The sequence below is a fragment of the Pongo abelii genome, chromosome 16 (genome assembly GCF_028885655.2).
Source record: "Pongo abelii isolate AG06213 chromosome 16, NHGRI_mPonAbe1-v2.0_pri, whole genome shotgun sequence".
Taxonomy (NCBI): domain Eukaryota; kingdom Metazoa; phylum Chordata; class Mammalia; order Primates; family Hominidae; genus Pongo; species Pongo abelii.
The window spans coordinates 78,030,776-78,053,111 of record NC_072001.2 but is presented as its reverse complement, the minus strand read 5'-3'; the positions used below and the strand labels follow the sequence as shown (position 1 = coordinate 78,053,111).

Below are 22,336 nucleotides of genomic sequence, written 5' to 3'. Positions count from 1 at the left end.
ATTCTCTATATGTTCCCCGACAAGGTGGGGTGGGGAGGGACTCCCCCTGACTGGAAGGTGCCAGGATCTCCCCTCTGCCCTGCATCCTCAGCCCCTGCCAAGTCTGGTATGACCTAAGGCCTAGCACATGGCAGGGGTGGGGACAGGGCAAAGCTGTGACATCGTGGGTGAAACTGGAGAACCACCAGGAGCTTTCCCGTCCCCCTCCGGGTCAGCATCTTCTCAGGCATGAGACATTTCTCTTCCTGCCAGAGGAAGCCCACTGGGCCCACCATTGCTTTTTCTCTCTCTTGCACAGGGGGCTTGACTACAACCCCGTTCCCATCTGTGCAGGCCTGGGCTCCCTCCCATCCCTGGCTCTAGCCCTCCTTGTGCTGCAGGCTTGAAAACAGCAGGGGAGGCAGCTGGAACCCCCAGGCAGCATCCTGTGGACAGGGCCCTGGAGCCGGGCCCGGCGGCAGCTGGACAGCGGGGCGGGTGGTGAGCACTTCCCTGAGGGCAGACACAGGACACTCACTCGTGCAGCTGACACAAAGCGGCGGCTACATCTCCCGGCCATGCTCCCCACCCAGCCCCACTCACAGACACAGGGGGATGGACAAGATGGCATGGGAGGGACGACCGGGCAGGACAGGCAGGCTCGGTGGAGGAAGCGCCGAGGCGGGCGGCGGTGTCCTCATGGCGTGGTTTATTACGATTCCATCTCACAAGGCGGGTGGGCGGGTGGCAGCGGCACACGAAATCCAAGCCCCTGACAGACGTCTGCCTCGGGCGCATGCAAACAGTGCAACATGGTCAAGCGCAAACACGGGGCGACCGAGGAGACACGGGACATGGGACACGGAATGGGGAATGAGGCTGGGGCGAGGGGTCCCTAGAGAGGGGCCCGGTCCCCCCCACCCTCACGGGCAGGACAGGAAAAATAAGATTCGTACTTCTTGTAAAATGCCCATTTGCTGGGTACTTTCTTTCTCCTTATCTTGAAAAATAATAAAAAATAAACACACGGAAAAAAAATCTCAAAAAAGGAAAGGAATAAAACTCTAAGAAGGCGAGCGGCAGGAGGCCAGGGAAGCCCGACGTGGTGGGGCGCCGCCTCCCGCTCCGTGGCCTCCTTCCTCCCTGGCCCCTCAGTGGGCTCCCCAGGCCCCACAGGTGGGTCCAAGAGAGATGGGGCCAGAGGGGTGCAGGCTGGGACGCAGGAAAAAGGCCCGCCAGCCCGCTGGGGCTCAGTTCAGGCTCAGGCCCAGTGAGCAGGGGCACCAGGTCCATGATCTTCCAGGTTCAGTCCCCACAGGCCCATGACCCGGGCGGAGGCCAGCCGTCACAGGTGCAGCTCGTGGGTTTTGATGTGCTCAAGCTGCTCTCGGAGCTGTAGGAAGGAGGGCCGCATGGCGGCGTCCAGGTGCCAGCAGTTCTTCATGACCTCATAGACTGCGGGCGGGCAGCCGTCGGGGGCATCCATCTTGTAGCCCTTCTCCACCCGAGGGACGACGTCCTTCAGGGGCTGTGGCCGGGGGGAGGCAGGAGTCAGTCCAGGGCCTGGCCCCAGAGAGGACGTCTACCCAGCAGCCTCTCAGGGATGCCCATCAGCTCTGCCGCAGACCCAGGCCCGGAGAGTGGCCTGTGAGCTCCCCAGGGCAGGCCTGAGGCTTCCAGGCCTTGACTGGGGAGGCAGGGCCCAAGGAGGCTCACGCCCCTGCCAACCCCTCCGGTGCCCCAAGAGCCACCCTGATCCCAGAACCCATACTCACAATTCTTGGATAAGGCACTCGCCCAAAGGAGTAGATTTCCCAGAGAAGGATTCCGAAACTCCACACGTCAGACTTAGTGGAGAATTTCTGCCATGTGGATGGAAGAAGCAGCGTCAGATCCTGGGACTCCAGGGGTGGGGAGTGACCCAGGACTCCTGCCCACCTCTGTAGGCCCCAGGGGAGGCCAGCCCCACCTTCTCTCTCAGGGCCTCAGGGGCTGTCCACTTGACTGGCAGCTTGCCCGTGTCCTGGGTGCTGGACGCCTCCTTGGTGAGACCAAAGTCGCTGACCTTGGCCACGTTGTCCTCAGACACCAGCACATTGCGGGCAGCCAGGTCTCGATGCACGAAGTTGTTGCCCTCCAGGTACTCCATGGCCTCACAGACATCTCTGGGGGTAGGCCAGCCACATGTCCCCTCAGACTGGGGCTCCCATAGCAGGGCAGGGTACCCCTCGAACCCTACCCATCCAAGAGGCTGCTTCACTCACAGCGAGAACTTGAGGAGACAGTCTCCGCCCAGCACTGACCGACCCCGAGACCGCAAGTAGTCCACGAGGCTCCCCTGGGGGCAGGAAGGACAGACCAGGCCCAGAGGTCAGATGTGCCCTGCAGCCCTCTCACACAGCACGCTGGGGCCGGGTGGGTGTTGACACTCCAGGGAGGTGTGAGACAGGGAAGGAGTGGGGAGGGGCCGGGACATCCGTGCCGGACACTGCTCTGTGTTATTCATGCCTTATCCCTTGACGCTCACAAATCTCTGAGATAAGTTGTTATTATTTCCATTTCCCAGATGTGATGCTGAGGCTTGGAGGTGACATGATTTGTCCAATGTTACAGTCAATAAATGGTAAACCAGGACAAAAGCCCAGCCCTGGTGACCTAAAAGCTCACTTGGGGTCGGGGGACTGAGGGAGCAGGGGCCCCAGAGCACAGTGGGGGTTTTGGGGCAGTTGGAAAGCCTGAGTGCCGGGTCTCGGCAGGTGCCCACCTTGGCCATGTACTCAGTGACGATGTAGAGCCCGCCCTTCTCCTCCACGATCACGCCCAGGAGCTGCACCAGGTTGCTATGCCGCAGTTGCCTGGGGCAGGACGAGAGTGGTCAGAAAGGGGAAGCAGGTGCCTCACTCCTAGCCTAGGCCAACCTCCTCCCTACCCCGCCCCCACTCACGTCATGACTGAGGCTTCAGCCAGGAAGGCCTGGGCAGTGGCGTCGTTCTTAATGCACTTGACAGCGACTTTGTTCCCTCGGTAATCGCCCAGCATCACGTCTGGGGGCAGAGAGGTGGGCTTGTTCCCAAGTTCCGAGTCCCTCGGCACCCCCCCAGGTGGCCCGGCCCAGCTCACCTCCAAACTCCCCCTTGCCGATGGTCTGCAGCAGCTTCAGCTCCTTCATGTTCAGGGCCCAGCCGCCTGTGGGGAGGGGCCAGTGAGGGCCTGGAGGCCACTAGAGACATGGCTGGGATGACAGAGGCTGACTGGATTATCAGGCATGTGGGGTTCTCTGGAGGTTCCTGGATGGGGGCAGTGCCAGGAAGCCTGCGTGGGAGGAGGTGGGTGGGCAAGAGGTCTGGGGTGGGGTGCACTCACTGCGGTAGAACTCATCCTGGGCCGCCACCGTGCCCTCCATGACCTTTGGTTTAATGAGGCGCGTACAGAGCCCATCTGCGTCTGAGGTGTAGTGCTGCAGGGTGTGGGGGGCAGGGTGCTCAGAGACAGCCCAAGGTGCCCCATATGCACCGTCCAGGCCTGACCACCAGAGGGCGGCAGAGGCTGGCCCCGCCCAGCCTGGAGTCACTAAGTGGGGAGGGCTCCCCATTTCTGGTAGGGCAGGGATTAGGGAAGTCCCGGATTATGACGTATGGCCCATTTCCCATGCCGCCCTACACGCGGTTGCTGGACAGACACTCAGCTGTTGCTACCACTCTGGGCCCCATGGGTATCCGATGCAGAGGGCAACCCATGGCTCGGTCCTGAAACCAGCCTCTAGCCAGGAGTGCCCAGGACCCCACCCTCACCTGCCACAGGCCAAGCCAGGCCAGCAGGGGAGGGAGATGAGAGTGAATACACAGGGACACGGGAGACTGCCTGACTGCCTGTGGCTACCGGATGCCAGGTGTGGCCTGGCCAGGGCTGGCACAGCTGGCCTGGGAAGCTGCAGGGACCCGTGGGCATGTCCGTGCAGGTGCAAGAGCCTCAGGGGCCCTGGCGATCAAGGCGCATGGCTCACGTTTCTGCACACGCTTCTGGGCATGCAGGTCTGTGAGTGGCTGGAGGAAAGTTAGCTCTGGGATCAGACAGACTCAGATTCCAGTCCTGGCACCAAATTATATCTGTGGGACCTCAGGTGGGTCCCCTAACTGCTCTGAACCTTCAACTCCTGGTCTATAAAATGAGGATAAGGCTCCCCTCCTCATGGTGGCACTGTGGGGTCAGAGGTGAGTCCTGGCACGCAGCAGCTGCTACAACAAGGTGTGAGGAAATGAGGGCTCACAGAAGTTGCCCCACGTGACTGGTCACCACGCAGAAGCAGTGGGGCTGGAGCTAGAAGCCAGGGCTATGCGCAAAGGCCCCAGATGGGTTTAGGGTGTGTGAGGGTGGGAGCAAGGCCCCGTGGGTACCCCCCAGCTCACCTCCACCAGCTGCATGAGGTTCTCAAAGTACACCTCCTCGTCGATGCTGAGCTTGCTGGCATGGTACATGATGCGGTAGTGCTCCACCTTGCCGTCGCAGCTCACGCACAGCGTGTAGTCTCCAGGGTAGTTGGTGCTCTCCCGCACCAGGAACAGGCCTGTCTCCGGCGGGTACAGAAGCCGCTCAGCCTGCTCCCGTGTGATCTTGCCGTGGAACCAACTGGGGAGCAGCAGGGCTGGAGGTCATGGTGGCCCAAAGGTACTGACCCTGGCTCCCCTTTCTGAAGGGGTTCCCTCTGCTTGGCACCCATGGCTCGCACTCGCTCAGTCAGGCATTTGAGGCCCTCCTCTTCTGCTCCCTGTCCCTTCTTCGCCACCTTCCTGCCTCTGCCCCCAGCCCTGCTCTGTGAGGTCCCGCACCCGCGCCCTGCACCTCCTCCTGAGGCCCTCCCCAACACCCCAGCCCCTCACTCTGGCCTCCCTGCTTGTTCCTGATACTCCTTCAGGAGGACCAAGGCCCCTTCCCTCCCCAACCCCTCCTCGTGGTACTCACGGCATGAGGCTGAGTTTGGTACCCGCCTTCACGCCCTCCCGCTTCTGGACGTAGTTGGCTGGGATGATGCCCTCACGGCCCACCTTGTTTTTGGCTTTGTACCAGTTGGGGTCCTGGGGAGAGGGCAGCCCAGACATGCTCTCAGGCCCACCTCCCCCTGCAGAAGGAAGGCCCAGCAGTGGGATGGTGGGGTGGGCGTCACCTGATTACCTTGGTGACGGCCACAATGGTGAGCACGTCTCCTTTGCAGAAGGGCAGGTCCTGCTCGGCAGTGCCGTGGAAGTTGTACTTGGCAATACATTCTGTACCGGATGGCCAGGCGGCCTGCAAGACAGGTGACACGTGGGCGGGTGCAGCCTGGGCCCCCTCCAGCCACCTGCCTGCGCACCCTCTTGGTCACAGGCTCTGAGCTGGCCTCTGTGAGCCTGGGTGAGGTGCTCTGCCCGGAGAACGAGCCCTGGGTCCCTTCCTGTTGAGACTCCCCCACTTCCCCAGGCCTGTATCTGACCGAGTGCTGGGAAAAAGGGGAGTGGGTTGATCTAAGCTGCATCCTCTCTCCTCCACTAAGCACTCCGCTGGGGCCGGTGGGAATGCTTGCATGTCCCAGACCCTCACCCCTGTGGTACCTGTATTGCTGACATCTTCTCAGGAGCTCTGGCGTCCCCGAGTCACAGTAAAGCCAACCTGTCACTTGGTACCATTAGAGCTGTGGGGAAGAGCATGAAAACTGAGGAGGGGTGTGAAGAAATGCCCCCCAACTGCTGAGATCTGGCTCCTCACTGGGCGCGAACAGGTGCGAAGAGCATCCTGCGCTGGGATTTGACACACGGGCCGTTCTCTCCAGTCCTGGCAGGCTGATGGTACTAGGTAGAGGAGCATGAGGGCTGAGGACCCCCAGGGGCAGAGGGAGCCACCAACCCTAAGGCCACAGGGGGCCTTCCAGGACTGACAGAAAGGAGCAAAGGGGGCTTGGAGGGCTAGCAGGACTATGGACACCTGCCCATCAGCCCCAGGCCTGGTTCCAGCTACTGTTCTGTGGGGAAAGGGGCCCCGGAGCACCTCTGAGAAGGGGCTGTGTGATCTGGGAAAGTCCCTTATGCTCTGTGGGTCCTTGGGTCCTTCACCTGCAAAATCCTGCCCGGGCAGCATCTCTAAACATATACCAACCCCACTTCTAGGTACACACCGAGAGGACACAGGGCATGTGTCTGCCTAGAAAGGCATAGGAGGGCTACAAGTGGCATGCTTTGTAATAAACCTCAAACTGTGAGCTGCCCAGATGCCGATCCAGAGGAAAATGGATAAACAGTGGCATAGTCACAAAAGGGACTATGTACGGCAGCAAACGCCAACCATTAAATAAACTCCAACACAAACTCCAACCATTAAATAACACTGATGAATTTCTTTTCTTTTCTTTTTTTGAGATGGAGTCTGGCTTTGTCGCCTAGGCTGGAGTGCAGTGGCACAATCTCGGCTCACTGCAACCTCCACCTCCTGAGTTCAAGTGATTCTCCTGCTTCAGCCTCCTGAATAGCTGGGATTACAGGTGTGCACCACCACACCCAGTTAATTTTTGTATTTTCAGTAGAGATGGGGTTTCACCATGTTGGCCAGGCTGGTCTCGAACTCCTGACCTCAGGTGATCCACCCACCTCGGCCTCCCAAAATGCTGGGATTACAGGTGCCAGTCACCGTGCCTGGCCAATCCCGATAAATTTCAAAACATAATGATGGCCAGGCACAGTGGCTCACACCTGTAATCTCAGCACTTTGGGAAGCTGAGGCAGACACATGGCTTAAACCCAGGAGGAGTTCAAGACCAGTCTGGGCAACATGGCGAAACCCGGTCTCTACCAAAGATACAAAAATTAGCCGGGGGTGGTGCTGCGTGCTTGTAGTCCCAGCTACTCAGGAGGCTGAGGTGGGAGGATCGCTTGAGCCTGGGGAGGTCAAGGCTACAGTGAGCCAAGGTCACACCACTGCACTTCAGCCTGGGCGACAGAGTGAGACCCTGCCTCTAAATGAATGAATGAATAAATAAATAAATAAATAAATAAATAAATAAATAAATAAAATGTTAACCAATAAGCCAGACACAAGAAAGTACATATTATGTAATTCCATTTGAATAAAGTTCAAAATCTGGCCAAACTAATCCATGCTGTCAGGATAGCTGCTCTTGGGACAGGGAGACTGGAAGGAATGCAAGGGGACCTCTGGGGTTGGTTTTCGGACTGTCTGAGCCCAATCATGAAGTGGGTCCACTCTGTGACAATTCACTGAGCTGTACCCTTGCGATCGGCACACTTTTTGGTGTATAGTGGACCCTTGAACAACTCGGGTCTGAACTGCACAGGTCCAGTTACACATGGATTTTTTCTTTTTCTTTTTTCTTTTTTTTTTTTTTTTTGAGAAAGGGTCTCACTCTGTTGCCCAGGCAGGAGTGCAGTGACGTGATCATAGCTCACAGCAGCCTCAAACCCCTGGGTTCAGCCAATCCTCCTGCCTCAGCCTCCTGAGTGGCTATTACTACAGGCATGCGCCACCACACGTGGCTGGATGTTTTTAATAAGTTACACTGAGTGTGCCTGCCTTTTCTGCCTTCCTTTCCACCTCCTCCGCCTCCACCTCCGCCACCTCTGTGATGGTAAGACCAACTCTTCCTCTTCCTCCTCAGCCTACTCAATGTGAAGGATGAAGACCTTCATAATGATCCCCTTTGACTTAAAGAATAGTAGATATATTTCCTCTTCCTTATGATTTTCTTTCTTTTTTTTTTTTTGAGACAGCAAGACTCTGTCGCCCAGGCTGGAGCACAGTGGTGGGGTGACTCATGGCTCACTGCCAACTACCTCCGCCTCCCAGGTTCAAGTGATTCTCATGCCTCAACCCCCTGAGTAGCTGGGATCATAGGCCTGCGCCAACACAGCCGACCAATTTTTGTATTTTTAGTAGATACAGGGTTTCACCATATTGGCCATGCTGGTCTCGAACTCCTGGCTGCAAGTGATCTGCCTGCCCCAGCCTCCCAATGTGCTGAGATTACAGGTGTGAGCCACTGCACCCGGCCATATGATTTTCTCATTTTATTTTCACTAGCTTACTTTATTGTAAGAATACAGTATATAATATATATAACAAACAAAATGAGTGTCAATCAACTTTATCTACAAGGCTTTCTGACAACAATAGCCTACTAGTAGTTAAGTTTTTGAGGAGTCAAAAGTTAATATATGATTTGTTGACTGCAGGGAGGAGGTTGATGCCCTCAACCCCTGTGTTGTTCAAGGGTCAACCGTATATTTATTTCAATAAAGTTGACTCCCCAAAAAAGCTACCCTAGCCAACCCCATTCCCTGAGAGCAGCAGCAACCCACCCGTCTGCACACACATACTTTGTAATCCCAGCCCAGAGCCCCCTTGGACCTGTCTCAGGAAGCAGAGGGGCTGGAACTACTGTTTCCTTTCTACAGGTGAGGAAACTGAGGCTGAGAAAGGGTCAGTGGCATCTTCGTGGTCACAGTGTGTTAGAAGAGAAACTCCTCCATGAGCCTCTTTGCTGGGCTCTTTGATACAGTGGATGAGGTCTGGGGGCTTGGCTGACAGTCACAAATATTGCTACCTACCCCAGAGGAAGAAGACATTTTATTTTATTATTATTGTTATTATTGCGATGGAGTCTTGCTCTGTTGCCCAGGCTGGACTGCAGTGGCACGGGAGAAGACATTTTAGTGCAAAGTGCTGGGGGTGTGAAGTAGGCACAGACTGCAGAGCTCAGACAGGCTCCCTGGAGGTGGGAGCTCTGGGGCTGAGCCCTGAAGATTGCAGGGCTTAGACAGGCAGAGGGCAGGCCAGGGAAGGCACCCCGGGTTGGTGTGGCAGTCTGAGCAAAGGTTTCAGGCAGGGGACCGGCACAGTATGAGAAACTGGCCCGGGTGGAAGTTGATGGTGAGGGAAGCGGGGAGGCAGACCCTGCCCATCTGGGGCTCTACGACCCCACACACTTCCAGAGTCCACCCTGAGCTCCGCTGCTCAGGGGACACTGTAGGGGATGGTTTCAAGTGGGCCTGGCATAAACTCTGCCAGGCAGCAGGGGGACTTCCACTGCCAATGTGAGGAACCAGGGTTTGACTCTGAGGGTGATGGGGCCTCAGCAGGGGAGCATGTGATCGTGGGAGCAGAAGGAGCTGGGGAGGAGACAGCCAGGGAGAACCAACACATCCAGGCCGCACACCTGGCTCTATAGTCAGGCCTGGGCTTAATACCTGGCTCTGTTGACTGTGCGACTTGGGGTGAGTGACTCAACCCTTCTAAGTCTTGCTTACCCTGAAGGGGAGGACAGGTATCTCCTGCAAGCTGGCTGAGGAGGGGCTGGAATGAAACCCTGAACTTGGAAGTGTCTGGTGTGCCCCTGCCCCATCCCCTGGACGAAAGAGCTTCCGTTCCTCCCAGAACACAGGGCCCTTCCTATCCCCAGAGGCCAGGCGATCAACTCCTGCTGTTTAGGCAGGGACACTGAGGCCCAAGGAGGATGAGCCTGAAACCTGCCTCCATCCATATGACTCAGTCACCACTGAGTACAGGAACCATCCCTTGCCCCTGCCTCCCGTGGACTGTAAGCTGTGGGGGTGGGGGTGGCGGGGAGGGAAGGAGGATTGTGAGCTCTTCTAACCCTCTTACCTCCATTTTACAGAAGCGGAAACTGAGGCTCAACTGGTTGAACAATTTGCCTGAAGTCACATAGCTAGTTAGGGGTGACAGAGCTTGAATTAGGGTCCCACTAGGGCTGGCTGGGCCCCCAACCTTTAGGTCCTTCTGAATAGGGGCCCTGCTAGCATTCCACACCCCCATGCCTCCCCCTTCCTCCCCAAACTCCCTGCCACCACAGGGGGGCGTGGAGGCTGCTGCGCTGTTAGTCACCCTTCCAGCTGTCAGTTTGCAAACACTCCCTTCCTGGCCTACAGCTACTGCCACCACCGCCTCCCCACTGCCTTGATTATAATAATAAAAATAATAACAGGCCCTGTTTTCTGAGCACTTATTCTGTGCCAGGCCCTGTCCTTGGCACGTTATGGCTCATCACATCCTCTAACAACTCTGAGACAGAGAAGCTATTATTATCCCCATTTTGCAGATGAGAACCCCCAAGTGAGGCCCACAGGGGCAAGGCAGGTGTCCCTAGGGCCACACCTTGAGTGAGCATCCTGTCCCCCTCAGGTGTCAAACTCCTGAGCTGCTGAGCCAGCCCTCCCCACAGCCCTGTGCCTCCCTGCCTGACAGGCCCCAGGAGTTGCCATGGGGACCACACTAGCCTAGGGGGAAGGGAGAGGAGGGAGGAGGGAGAAGGCAGAAGCAGCTTATGAGGGGCACAGGGTGGCGCTCAGGGAAGGGTAAGCCTAGGAGTGGTTGGGGTGGGCCGCCTCAAGGAGAGGGGCTCTGAAGGCCTCAGAGGGTCTGGAAACAGGGAAGAGGGCTAAACTCATCACCTTTACTCTGCTGGCTGTGACTCTAGGACCTAGCTTCCCCATCTGTGCAATGGACTGGTGATACCCCTTGGCTCTGGGGGCTGCTGTGAGGACTGGAGTTGAGCTCTCAGCACCAGAACAGTGCCTGCCTTGCCACAGACATCTGCAAGTGGGAGCTGCTAACTCTCTTGGATGGCTCCTCCCTGGTGGGGTCATGAGACCCCTGAATGAATGAATAAATGAACAAACAAAAGGGGGAATCCAGCCTGGCTACATCACACTGAGGTCCCATAACCAATGGGACTATAGTTAACCCCAAAGGGACTATAATTAACCCCAAAGCGATAGCAGCTGTCACTCCACCCCTACAGAGCTAGGGGACAAGGGACTTGGGATGTGGCAGGACCAGTGCTTCACGCTGACTTCCTGCCCCAAACCTGGCTCCCAGTAGCCCTTGTGCTGGGGTCCCGGGAACAGGCTGGCATTGTGCCCAAGTACTGACGTCAGTGGCCGCAGACAAGATGGCTCAGTGACTTCCTAGCTAGTGCCTAGGCTGGGGTCCCCTCCTTAAAACATCTCCAGAAGGTGAGACCCTCCCACTACAGGTCAGAGGCTGACAGCCAGAGTGGCTGGGAGAAGCTACTGCAAACTTAGGCCTCCACAACCCAGCGGGGGTCAGGCACAGAGAGGGGGTCCTTCCTGGGGTTATTTCAACTTAAGAGTTGGGCTACTCTATGGAACAGTGCAGGAACATCGTCCTGGGTGTCAGATGCTCTGAGTCCTGTACCCGGCTCTGCCATCAACTTGCTGTGTGACCTTGGGAAAGTCACTTGACCTTTCTGGGACTTACTGGCTTCTGGTACTTTAGCCAGACCTGTTTCCCATCTGCTGTTGCCAGGACACCTGTGCCCTGTCTCCCTCCCCGCCTTGCCATTCCCTTCCCACTCTCTCCTCCTCCTTTACCGAGGGACTTCCACTCAACCTTGGGGGTGCAGCTGAGCAACTGCTTCTGGAGCACCCATGCCTTAAAAAAACACAGCAGGACAGTCCCTGCAGTGCTGTCTGTAGTAGCAGGAGATGATGGGGAGACAGCCTTTATGTCCATCAGTGGGGGGCTGGGTGGATAAATTACAAGATGTCCCTGAAAGGGGAGAGCATAGCTCTAGCTGTGATGGGGCCAGGGGAGATCTCTAGATGCCGATACTGAACACTTCCCATGATAGAGTATGGAAAATGGCAAAACACCAGCTCAAGTCATTGAAGAAAAAGTTGCCAGGGGAGCAGAACAGACACAGCTTCCAAGTCCCATCCCACAGGCTAATTGGAAAGAGGAAGGAATACCTGCACTACAGGGAGACGTGCGGACACCCCCGGAACCAAGTGATCCAGTGAAGCATCACCAGCAAGGCAACACATGGACACTAAGTGCCTCCTGGAGGAGGACTCCGCATCGCCCGGGGGGCGTTCCTGCCAGAGCTGTTCCACCTGACTCCAACCAGGGAGAAGCAATCAGACAAATTCACAACAACTGGCCTGGACTCTTCATGTCAATGTCATAAAAGAGCAAAACAAAAAAAGGGCTGGAGAATGTTCTAGATTGAACAGGACACTAAAGAAACATGACAAGATTCAATAAATGATCTTGAATTCTATATCAAGGGGTGGTCGGGGGGACAGTTATAAAAATCACTTGGGGAGAGGGGAAATGGACATAGTAGATAATATGGAATTAATATCAATTTTCTTAAGTGTGATCATGACATCGTGATTATATAAGAGATACACGCTAAAGTTCTTAGGGTGAAAGATACAATGCCTACAACTAACACTCAAATCAGCAAAAAATACATACACACATATGTCTATGTAGATAAAAGAAGAGATAGAGTAAATGTGGCAAAATGTTAAGAACTGGCAAATCTGCATGAAGGATATATGAATATTCATTATACTATTACTTCAACTTTTTGGTAGGTTTCAAATACTCAAAATAAAAGGCTGTGAAAAAAAGCCAGGTGCAGGTTCTCTATGGAATACTACAAGTTGTGTTTTTAAAGAGGTATTAATACAACACCTCCCTAAACTCAAATATGCCTCGATTATCTTTGGAAGGACAGAGGAAACTGGTAACAGAGGTTGCCTCCAGAATGAGAAGGGAAAGTGAGATCAAGTTCAAGGGAAACTTACATTTTACTGTTCATTTGCTATTTTGTCCTTTTGGGCTTTTAAAAAAAATTATTATTATTTTTTTAAAGCCACATGCATCTATTACCTTCCCCCTTAAAACTGGAAACAAGAAACTTTTTGTAAATCACCTCTCTCTGGAGAATTCCTTGGGTCCCCAGTTGTGTTGGCTGCCGAGGCCTCCAAGGCCTCTCACACATCCCTGTGCTCCAGTGAGAACCTCACTGGTTGTGGCCTGTGGTTTAGGGTGGACTGGGAGCTCTGCAGGGGGAAAGTGAGGGTCTGACTCACGTCTGCATGGGCTGGGCCCAAAGCGGCTGCTCAGTAAATGAGTGCTGAATGAATAAATGAACGAATGAAAAAAAGGGGACGCCAGGCTGGCTGTACCACACCGAGGTCTCATAACCAACAGGACTATAGCTAACCCCAAAGGGACAGCAGCTGTCACCCCATTCCCGCAGGGCTAGGGGACAAGGGGCTTGGGATGTGGCAGGACCAGTGCTTCACTCTGACTTCCTGCCCCAAACCCGGCTCCCAGCAGCCCTTGTGCTGGGGTCCCGGGAACAGGCTGGCATTGTGCCCAAGCGCTGAGGTCAGTGGCTGCAGCCTCAGGCAGCCTTTCTTGCGAGCCCAGGCTGACAAGGAGTGGGGAGAAAGGAGAACTGGGAGCCCAGAAACTCCCAGGCTGCCCTTTTCCTACCCTGGAAGCAGCTGTAGACCCCCAAGGCCAGGCACGTGCTGAGGGCCAGGGGAGGTCAAGAGGCTCCCTTGCCCTTCCCCCTTGCCAAAACTCTGCTGCCTAATGGGGCGTGGGAGCCTTCAGTAACTGTTTACGCCCAGCTAAAAATACCCACTGAAAAGGGAAGTGCACAAAAGACCTGGGGGGACTCAGGGCCATGGCACCCGGAGATTCTGGTGCTGCCACAGGACCCAGCTGGATGCTCTGGGGGATGGGGACAGCCACTGGAGGCAAAACAGGCAACAGCAAGGTCCACCTTGCCTTCTCATTCTTTGAGCCAGTGTTTTGGAAGCCTTCCTGTGTGCCCAGAGCCATGCTTGGTGGGCCAGGATATCCGGGTGGAGAAGGAAAGGACTCAAGAGGTCCTGCCTTTGGGGACCCAAGGTCACCACTCACCCGCCTCTCCTCTGTGCACAAGCCAGGGCTGGGTGCTGGGAACCACCACAAAATGCAGACCTGGCTCCTGTCCTCCTGGTTACTGGATGGTCAACCATGGCCTGGTATGCTCAGTGCCTCAATAGATTGTGAGACAGGGGCCACCCGGGAAGGCTTCCAGGAAGAAGGGTGAGGGGAGCAGGAGCTAGAAGGATTTTAGAGGAAAGTGACTGAGAGAGGGGCGCCTTGAAGTAGACCAGGATTAAGACTGCAAACTGTGGTACAGAGCGAGTTAATGAAGACTGATGAAGGTTCAGAATGGGGGCCCAGGGAGCCTCCGAGCAGGGCCTACAGGTCATAGTACAGATACACGCAGAATTAAGTTTCAGATTTGGGCCCGCCCCTCCAAAGGGCAGTGCACCTGAGGAGGGCGGGGCACCCACCAGCAGTTGGGCAAGTTTGGCAGCAATAAAATCAGCCCAACCTCTGGTTCTGCAGAGGACACCAGGCTGAGGCACTGTGACATTCCCCACCACACATCAGGCAAGGAAGGGCGCTGGAGGGCTTCCACAGATCCCCGCAGCCTGCGCTGGTGGTCCCTCAGCACCCTCCACTGCATAGGTGTCTCAGGGTGAGCAGCAGCAGAATTGGGCGCCAGGGCCTTGGAGATGCCTACACCTCCCGGGGGGTCACGAAGGAACAGAAGAATGCCTGCTCTGGCTCCAGTGCACGCTGCCCTACCCCCATCCCGGGGCTCCCGTCAGCACCCTGACATAAGGAGAAGGGCGGATTTAATGGATAAATACCAAATTACAGCAACGCACTGGCTTTTTTTCCCCTGCCCCCAATGGTTCAGTGGGGCCGGAAATCCCGTCTGGTGGTTTGGGAGAGGTGGGGGCTGGGGTTAGAGCAGGCTAATGGGGAGCCTACTCCCCAGGCACCGCTGCGGCTTGAGGCTGCCATTCCTGGCCCAGAAAGGTTTCTAATTACCGCTCAGGAGCCTAATTACCTACGTGCGCTGGGCAATGGGGACTCTGGGCCTCCCCAGGGCCCTAACCCAGGCCTCTGCTCCCCCACCCCCTTAGCACAGGATGTGGTCTTTGCATCTTCATTTGCCTGCATTTACATATAGCCTCTCAGCACTAGTCTTCAATGGACCCTTCAAAGTCATGTTCTTGTCCCTCACCCCGAAGTCTCCTGGCCACATTCTAGGTGGGGAGACTGATGGCTGGAGGCCCATGAGCTGTCTAAAACTTTGGCCCCCAGATTTCTGGTCTCCCCACTTCAGAATCAGGACCTGCAGAACACACAGCTCAGAAGGTAAAGCTGTGGGGACCAACACAAAGGACAGACTTGCTACTACTAAAGGGAGATGGGGGCGTTACCAACACGCTCCTCCAGCAGGATGGGCTGCAGAATGAGAACACGGGAGTTACAGCCGACTGACCCAACCGGGTTTGGGGCACCGCATTAGTTACTTAATCCTTCAAACACCCCATAGGGCAAAGACTGGTGATCTCTGACAGAGGAGGAACAAGCTGTGTGGGGACTTGAGCTCACAGTTGTCTGAACCTTGGTTAGGGGACCTTTCTTCCCACCTTTCCTTGTGCAGGACAGATGACACCCTGAAAATGGACAGGTTGGGGGGCACAGAGGGGAGGTCTGCCCAGAGCTTGGCTGCTCTGCTCTGGGAAGCAGAGGTACTTCTGTGCCCACTTCTTGCTTGTCTGCATACCCCAGCTTCTCAGAGAGGCCAAGAGCCTGTCGAGGGACACACAGAAAAGAGCCAGCAGCCCTAGAGAGGGCAGAAGCTCCAAACAGGGACCTCTCCCCCTACCATGCTTCTTCTTCAAACGCTTCTCGACTTTCACAGGACCTTCCCCTCCAGGAGGCCCTCCAGGCTGCCCCAGCCCAGGCAGAGCCCCAGCTTCAGAGCTTCTACTAGCCCTGCCAGGAAGTGAGAACCACAGGCCTCCCCTCACTGACTCCTCGTCTCCTCTACCCGCCAGCAGAGGCGCTCTCAGGGTTTGTTCTTCATCCTTCCCTCCTGTCTCCCTGCAGCACGGACAGCACAAGCTACAGATAGATAGACGCGCGAGTCTGCATGAGGACCAGGTGTCAGACTGGGCTGAGAAGCAGCAGCCAGGGTCCAAGAGGGGCAGATGATGCCCAGGTTTTCGCCTGCCCACGAGGCTTACAACCATGCCATGATCAGGACAGCCAGGGGGCACCAAGCAGCCTCTCTTCTACTTGTTCCTTCGACTCTGGGCCCAGACCACAGGAGGGGTGGAGGGAAGCTGCGGTTGGAGGGTGTGTGCACAGCCAGTGTGTGATGAGAAGCTGCCTTCATCTTAGCACCTCAAAACCAGGAAGAGAAACTGAGCAGGCAGAAAGGGCAGGCTGGGCTGCACAGGGCCCTCCAGTCCCTGGGGGCCTGCTGAGGGGAGCTCTCAAATAGTTGCGGGACAAACCACTTCTCCTTTCTGGGCCTCAGTTTCCCCATAGGAAAACTGGGATTTTTTTTCTAATGGGTCCTGCCAGTCTGCCCTGACTGGTGCCGTCTACACTTAATGGGCCACATCATGGCAGATAAAAGAGCACCCCCCAACTGGTGGAGTACTCCTGATCCCGAGGAGCAGGGGCTCAGCCACCCAAAGCCAGCCTCTCCCTGCTCACTTCTCCCCTCAGCCATGCAGGGAGCACCAGCTCTTCCTTCACCAGCTCTTTATTTTTAGGTCTGAATTTGACTTTAATCATTACTTAGCGGATTCTATTTCCAGCCCTTGGATGAAGGGACCCAGAGGGGAGGGGGAAGGGAGGCAGTGCTCCCTGCCGGGCGTTGGGGGTGGCCTGCTCCTCCACCCATCCTGTCCCCAACCAAGGGCGGGGGAAACTGAGAAATACCCAAAGGGCTCTCATCTGAGCCAGGCCAGGCCAGCATCTTGGGGTGGACCCCACCCTGTGACCTCATCCCATCCCAAGCTGTGGGACAGGAGGGCAGTTGTCATGCCCACTTCCCTTACACTAAGACCAGGGAGGAGGAGATACTCCACAGGCCAAAGTTTGGCAGCTGGGGTCTGAGCTCGTGTGCCCAAGGGACCTCTGCACTGAATGGGCCACCTGGGGGAGGACCCCTTCCTTAGGTTAGTCCTGGGCCACCCTAGGGTCATCTGGGGCTACAGTCTCTTAGGCCCAGGGTTGCCAGGCAGAGACTGGTGTCCTGCTACTGCCCACGGGGTGGCTGTAGGAAGGCACTCCCAGTTACTCTGGTCTCCATAAAAGTAGAACAAGAGGAAGCAGGTGTGTCACAGTGATACACACTCAGGTTAGACCTGGGGAACACCTGCTGAGGAGGGGGAGGCTAACACGAGCTTCCCGATGTGTCCAACTCCCTCCTGGGAAGCTCTGGGAGGCTCCAGAATCCCCCTACCCTCAATCTCCCAGCTTCCTTCCCTTCCTTGACTACTGGAACAGGGTGGGAAGATGAGGCTGGCATGGCTGTTCTTGGGCCAGGGCTCAGGATGCCTGGGTTCCTTGTCTAAGTCTCAGGCTAAGCAGGCTTCTATTTCCTCTGGGAAAATGCCAAGCTGGGCTGACCTAGCCAGAGCTGGGAGGCAGGAGGCAGCCAGGCTCTTAGAGAAGAGGCGCGGTGGCTCATGCCTATAATCCCAGCACTTCGGGAGGCCGAGGTGGGCAGATCACCTGAGGTCGGGAGTTCGAGACCAGCCTGACCAACACAGAGAAACCCCATCTCTACTAAAAATACAAAATTAGCCAGGCGTGATGGCACATGCCTGTAATCCCAACTTGGAAGGCTGAGGCAGAAGAATCACTTAAACCTGGAGCCGGAGGTTGTGGTAAGCCAAGATCGTGCCATTGCACTCCAGACTGGGCAACAAGAGCAAAACTCCATCTCACCAAAAAAAAAAAAAAAAAAAAAAAGAGAGGCCTTGTCTATTTAGCTCTGATGCTGGGAGACCGGAAGGGGAATGGGTGGAGTCAGGTCCCAGACCCTAACCAGCAGCCCATCTTCCCAGGGCCAGCCCCATGTCCTAGGCCAGCCAATCATATGGTAATGGGGAAAAGGGAAGGCAGGGAAGGGCACTGGCCATTGTATTCTAGAACCTCAGGGCCAGGGGGTTTCAGAGGGGCTCCTCAGGCGGAGACCACCTCTTTGCCAGGTGAGTGGTCAGTCAACGTTGGCCCGTGGCTCAGGCACCTTCCCCACAGGTTGAGGCAGCCAGCAGTGGGCACTCCTTCAACAATGCCAATCCTACTCACGGAGGGAGTGGAGAAAGGGCTGTGCCAGGCACTTTAGAGTCCCTTGGTTAGTTAGTTGACACTGTCCTTACACCTTCCTCTGAAGTAGGTGTCACCATCCTGTTATTTATATAAAGGAGGCTCAGCAGGTCAGTGACCTGTCTAAAGACCCTCCACCCTGGGCCTAAGTGGCATGTCTGGGCCTGGAACCCATATTCAGTTGGGTGCCAAGTTGCTTCTGCCCTCCAACACCCCAGCTGCTTTTGGGACTCATAGTAACGACAACAACAGCAACAGAGGGGAAAAATGCACAAGCTCCAGTGTATGGGTGATGGCGCTGCAGCAGGCCAGCCTAGAATATTCTGTAGCTTTTTAGAAGCAACATTTCTTAGACCGCGTAGCACCATGAGAAAATGCCCATAGACGCAGTATTAAATGAAAAAAGGTGTCACGGCACACACACTCCAGTGACAACGGCGATGAAGGAAAAAGATGGGGAAAAGACCGGCAGGGAACTCCAAAATGCTAACACAGTCACTGCCTGCTGAAGAAATAGTGGGTGATTTTTGTTTCATTTTCTAAATTTCCTGTAGCGCTGTTTTGTTATTTTCTAAATCAAGAAAATGAGTGCATTCATAGTTTCCCTATAATGAGCTCAGATTCACTTCCCTGGGACCCACCTGCTCCCTAGCTCTGGCCCATGTGTCTGGGACAATTTCTGCCATGGGATGCCTTTCTCCTTTGGGACAGTCCCTCAGACATATGAGAATCCCTACTTTCTCTTTCCCAGATTCAAGCAACATCCCTGGTTCTTTGCAGATGACCTGTCAAGGTTTTAAAATCCTTCAAAAGATGGAGCCCAGAACCGCACCCAGGCGGGTCTGCCCCCTTTGGGGGCCAGCCACGTCACACTGTGGATCCTGGGCCTCAACCCCTACCTATACTTGTTTGGAGGAAGCTGCATTCTGTCCCCGAAATTTCCAACCCTTGCTGTGGGCCACTGTGTGTGGCTCAGCCTTTTGGGGTCTGGCCCCCCTGCGGTGGTCAATGGGAACATTTTCTGCTTTTTCCTTGCCCCTGACCCAATGCAGAGAGAAGAGCAGCTGCTTCTGAGAGGGAGGAGGGCACCAGGTTCACCAGTGAAAAGCACATCCCTGCACACGTGCCAGCCAGAAGCCAGACTCCTTTCTTCAAAGGCCCTGGGACCCTGGGTCGCACCCTCACAGCTCACAGTTGGTAAAAAAAATAATAAAATAAAAATTAAAAAGGCTGGCTGGGGTAGGAGGGAGCTAACCATGTCAGGCTCCAGCCTCAGTCCCTCAGGCTGGAAAGGAAGTTAGGGCTGGGTGTGGGGCCATGTGAGGGGAGTCTCACAGGCCCAGGACATCTGGGTCCCCTCCACTGTGCATGTCAGGACAGCCAGAAAAAAAACTGAAAAAAGAAAAAAACCCTAAATTGTGAGCAGGAACCCAGCAGGACAAAACTGCCAGCAGCTCCAAGGGAGCCCAGACACTGCTCAGCACCCACCAGGGCACTGCCTGCTCTCCTGGGCCAGAGGATCCTGCCAGGCCCCAACCTCACCCCTGCTGTCCTTGCCCTGTTCCTGCTGTGGCCACAACCAAGAAAGACACTGGAACCACCAGGGTACTAGGAGCTTGAAATAGGCCCCTTGGGTGTCCCCACTCTGTAGCCTGCTGCCAGTGGAGACAGGGCTTCCATGGTTCCCATCTGACCCCATTTATATTCTGAACTTGGCTGCTCCTGTGCCAGCTGGGCCATAGGTGTGGGGAGCGCTGGGTCAGGACTGACCACCAGGTTGTTTCAACTCAGAGCCGGGGCCAGGACCGGACCTTCCTGCCACACCACACAGATGGCCCCACACCACACATTCCCCACATCTCCTGCTAGCGGACCCAGCCACAGCTGGAGCCGGAAGCCCTTTCACTCCCTCCAGCCCTCTGCAGGGAAGCACGTGCTTAACCAACAAGGTCCCTCTGGGGCCGGGCTGGGGGCCTGTGTCCCCAGTGGGTGAAGGTGCCTGCCTGGTTTCCTTCCACCCACAGCCATCCAGCCCTGCAGAGCTGGGGATGAAAGGATAGCCAGCCTAACTCCACTAGAGGCCTGGGGTAGCAACTTCTCCCTTTGAGCCTCGGTTCCCGGGTGTACAAAATGGGCGGGGAAGTGAACTGGTAGTTAAGCTCCAAAAATCTGCTGGCTGGACACACCCCTTCCTGACACCTGGTCTGGGCCACAAAGAGCCTAGGAGAATGGGCTGCCCAGGGTGCCAGAAGGTGGGGGCATGGTGCTAATGCTCAGTCACCTCCAACCGGGCGGAAGGCCTGCCCAGTTTCCCACCCAAAGGTCAGAGGTCCCTTGGCTTAGGCCTGGTCTTCTAGAGGCCAAGGGTGACAGGGTCAGTCCCAGGACCTGGGCTTCTAACTGCTCACCCGAGGTGGCTGGGCCCTGGGCTTGCTTGCAGCCTGCAGGGTCATGGTGGGTTAATGAGGGAGGGGTCAGAACCAAGCAAGCCAGGCCACCTTCGGGGAGGCCCTGGACAGGAAAGGGCAGGGAGTCCAGCACTCTCTCTAGGGACCTGGCCCATACGGATCCTCTTTCTCCAGACTCCAGCCACCTCCTACTCTGAGCTCCACAAGGGGGGGGACTCGGGATGACCCGAGAAGAGGAGTCCGTGGAGCTGCAGGGCAGTACCTCCCTCGTGCACTCCCTTTCAATTTGGGTTCTGACAGTGGCTCCTGGGAGAATTCGAACCCGTGCAAGGGAGTAAAGGAGAGAAGGGAGAAGGGGGAGAAGGGGGGAATGGGAGTGGACGCGACAGTGGCAGCAACAGAGACTAGACGCGCGACCTCCACCCTCTTCCCTCCAGGGGACACTCCGGGACGGCCAGGCACTCACCTCTCTTGGGGCACTGCGGTCCGGGCCACCTCGCCGCGGGCGGCATCAGCGGCCTGCGGGACGGTCCATGCGGTCAGGGGGGAGGGGAGGGGCGCAGGGGTCCCCAGGGGGTGCGGTACAAAGAGGTACGGGTGCGAGGAGACGGGAGGAGGGACCGCCAGGCAGAGGCAGGGGGACGGCCGCACGGCCCGGGTCGCGGAGGGAAGAAAGGCGGGGGAAGGGGGCGGGAGGGAGTCGGGGGGAGGAAACAATGTAGCCGGCGCGGCCCCGGCAGAGTTCCGCTTCCGAGCGCCGCCACTGAGGTTCGATTTTGGAACGTCGCGCTGGCTGCCGGGGGCCGCCCCGGACGCTCGATCGGGGCCGCGGGGCTCCTCGCGCTCCACGCCCCGCGGGCTCCGGCGGCCAGAGGCTGGCTGGGGCGGGAGGGACGGCGGGCCGGGGTACGGCCCCGACGGCGGCGCAGCCGGGCGATCGACCGGCTCGGACCCCACCCCGGCAGAAGCCCCCGGGCAAGGCGCGGGTGGGACAGGAGCGGGAAGGCGGCAGCGGGCTCGGCGGCGGCGGCCAACCTCGGCTCGCCAGGGGCTCCGCTGGGAGGAAGCTCGCAGGCCTGGCGAGAGGAAGCGCGGCCCGGATCCTCCGCCCGCGGCAGCGCGCCTGCGCGAGGGGGCCTGCCCGGCGCGCGGCGGGGCGTGGGCCGGCGGGGCGGCGCCCCCTGCCGGGCGCCGGGGACACTGCGGGGGGTGTGTCCGCGCCCACGCCCTGCCCCTACTTGCCTGCCTGGCTGCGTTGAAGGCTCCGAGGGTCTCCCCAGAGCGCACACCAGCCGGCCTGGGAGCAACCTCCCAGCCTTCTCTGGACGCAGCTCTCCCGCTGCAGAAGAGCTGGGGGCCGGGCCTGGGCCCCTCTCCTCAGGTCTGTTTGTGGAGAGTGGGCCTGACTCGCAGCAGAAAGCCTTCATTCATTCACTCACCAACATTTCCTGGCGCTGACATCGTGGCGGAGCCTGCCCTGGAGTTCATTGGCAAGACCATTTCACTACCGTCAAGGCGTTCTCGGTCGGGTGGGGGTAGGCTGACAGGCCAACAGACAATGGCAAGGAAATAATTGATCAAAATGGAGAGGTGGTGGACACGGTTCCCAGAAGGCAGAAAGAAAGCGAGGGCTAACGGGGAGACCTCACACCTCACAGAGCCGGGACCAGGCAGAGGGAACAGCGTGCACAAGGGCGGGGAGTGCGGAGGGAGCTTGGTGGCTTCTGGGATCTAAATATAGCTGAGGCGGCTGCCGCTTGCAGTGTGGGTGGGGGAGAGTGGTGGGAGATGGGTTCTTGCAAACAACAGGGGCAAAAGAGATCCAAAGAGCCTCATGGGACTTTCTTGGAGTTTATGTTCAGCCTGGAGGCAATAAAGAAGTTGTCAGCAGCTCTGTGACCTTGGGCAAGTTACTTAACCTCTCT

The 22,336-nt window shown here is 56.9% G+C and overlaps 1 protein-coding gene across 4 annotated transcripts; it reads right to left on the bottom strand.

Annotated features, from left to right (window-relative positions):
* Window positions 1–666: 666 nt before the first annotated feature.
* Window positions 667–22,096, bottom strand: CSK (C-terminal Src kinase). Of its 4 annotated transcripts, XM_054532905.2 has the most exons (14): window positions 21,447–21,540; window positions 20,878–20,930; window positions 5,565–5,644; window positions 5,149–5,262; window positions 4,939–5,051; window positions 4,386–4,605; window positions 3,343–3,436; window positions 3,100–3,165; window positions 2,924–3,023; window positions 2,744–2,834; window positions 2,244–2,317; window positions 1,949–2,144; window positions 1,755–1,841; window positions 667–1,507 (listed from the first exon to the last, which is right to left on the bottom strand). In XM_054532905.2, exons 3-14 carry the CDS (start codon window positions 5,577–5,579, stop codon window positions 1,325–1,327), a joined length of 1,353 nt encoding a protein of 450 aa, XP_054388880.1. In that variant the 5' UTR covers window positions 5,580–5,644; window positions 20,878–20,930; window positions 21,447–21,540; the 3' UTR covers window positions 667–1,324. The 4 variants fall into 4 exon arrangements, with proteins under 4 accessions (XP_054388880.1, XP_054388883.1, XP_009248297.2 ...); XM_054532908.2 differs by lacking the exons at window positions 20,878–20,930; window positions 21,447–21,540 and adding an exon at window positions 21,851–22,096; XM_009250022.4 differs by having other exon boundaries at window positions 20,878–21,540.
* Between the last annotated feature and the right edge of the window lie 240 nt (window positions 22,097–22,336).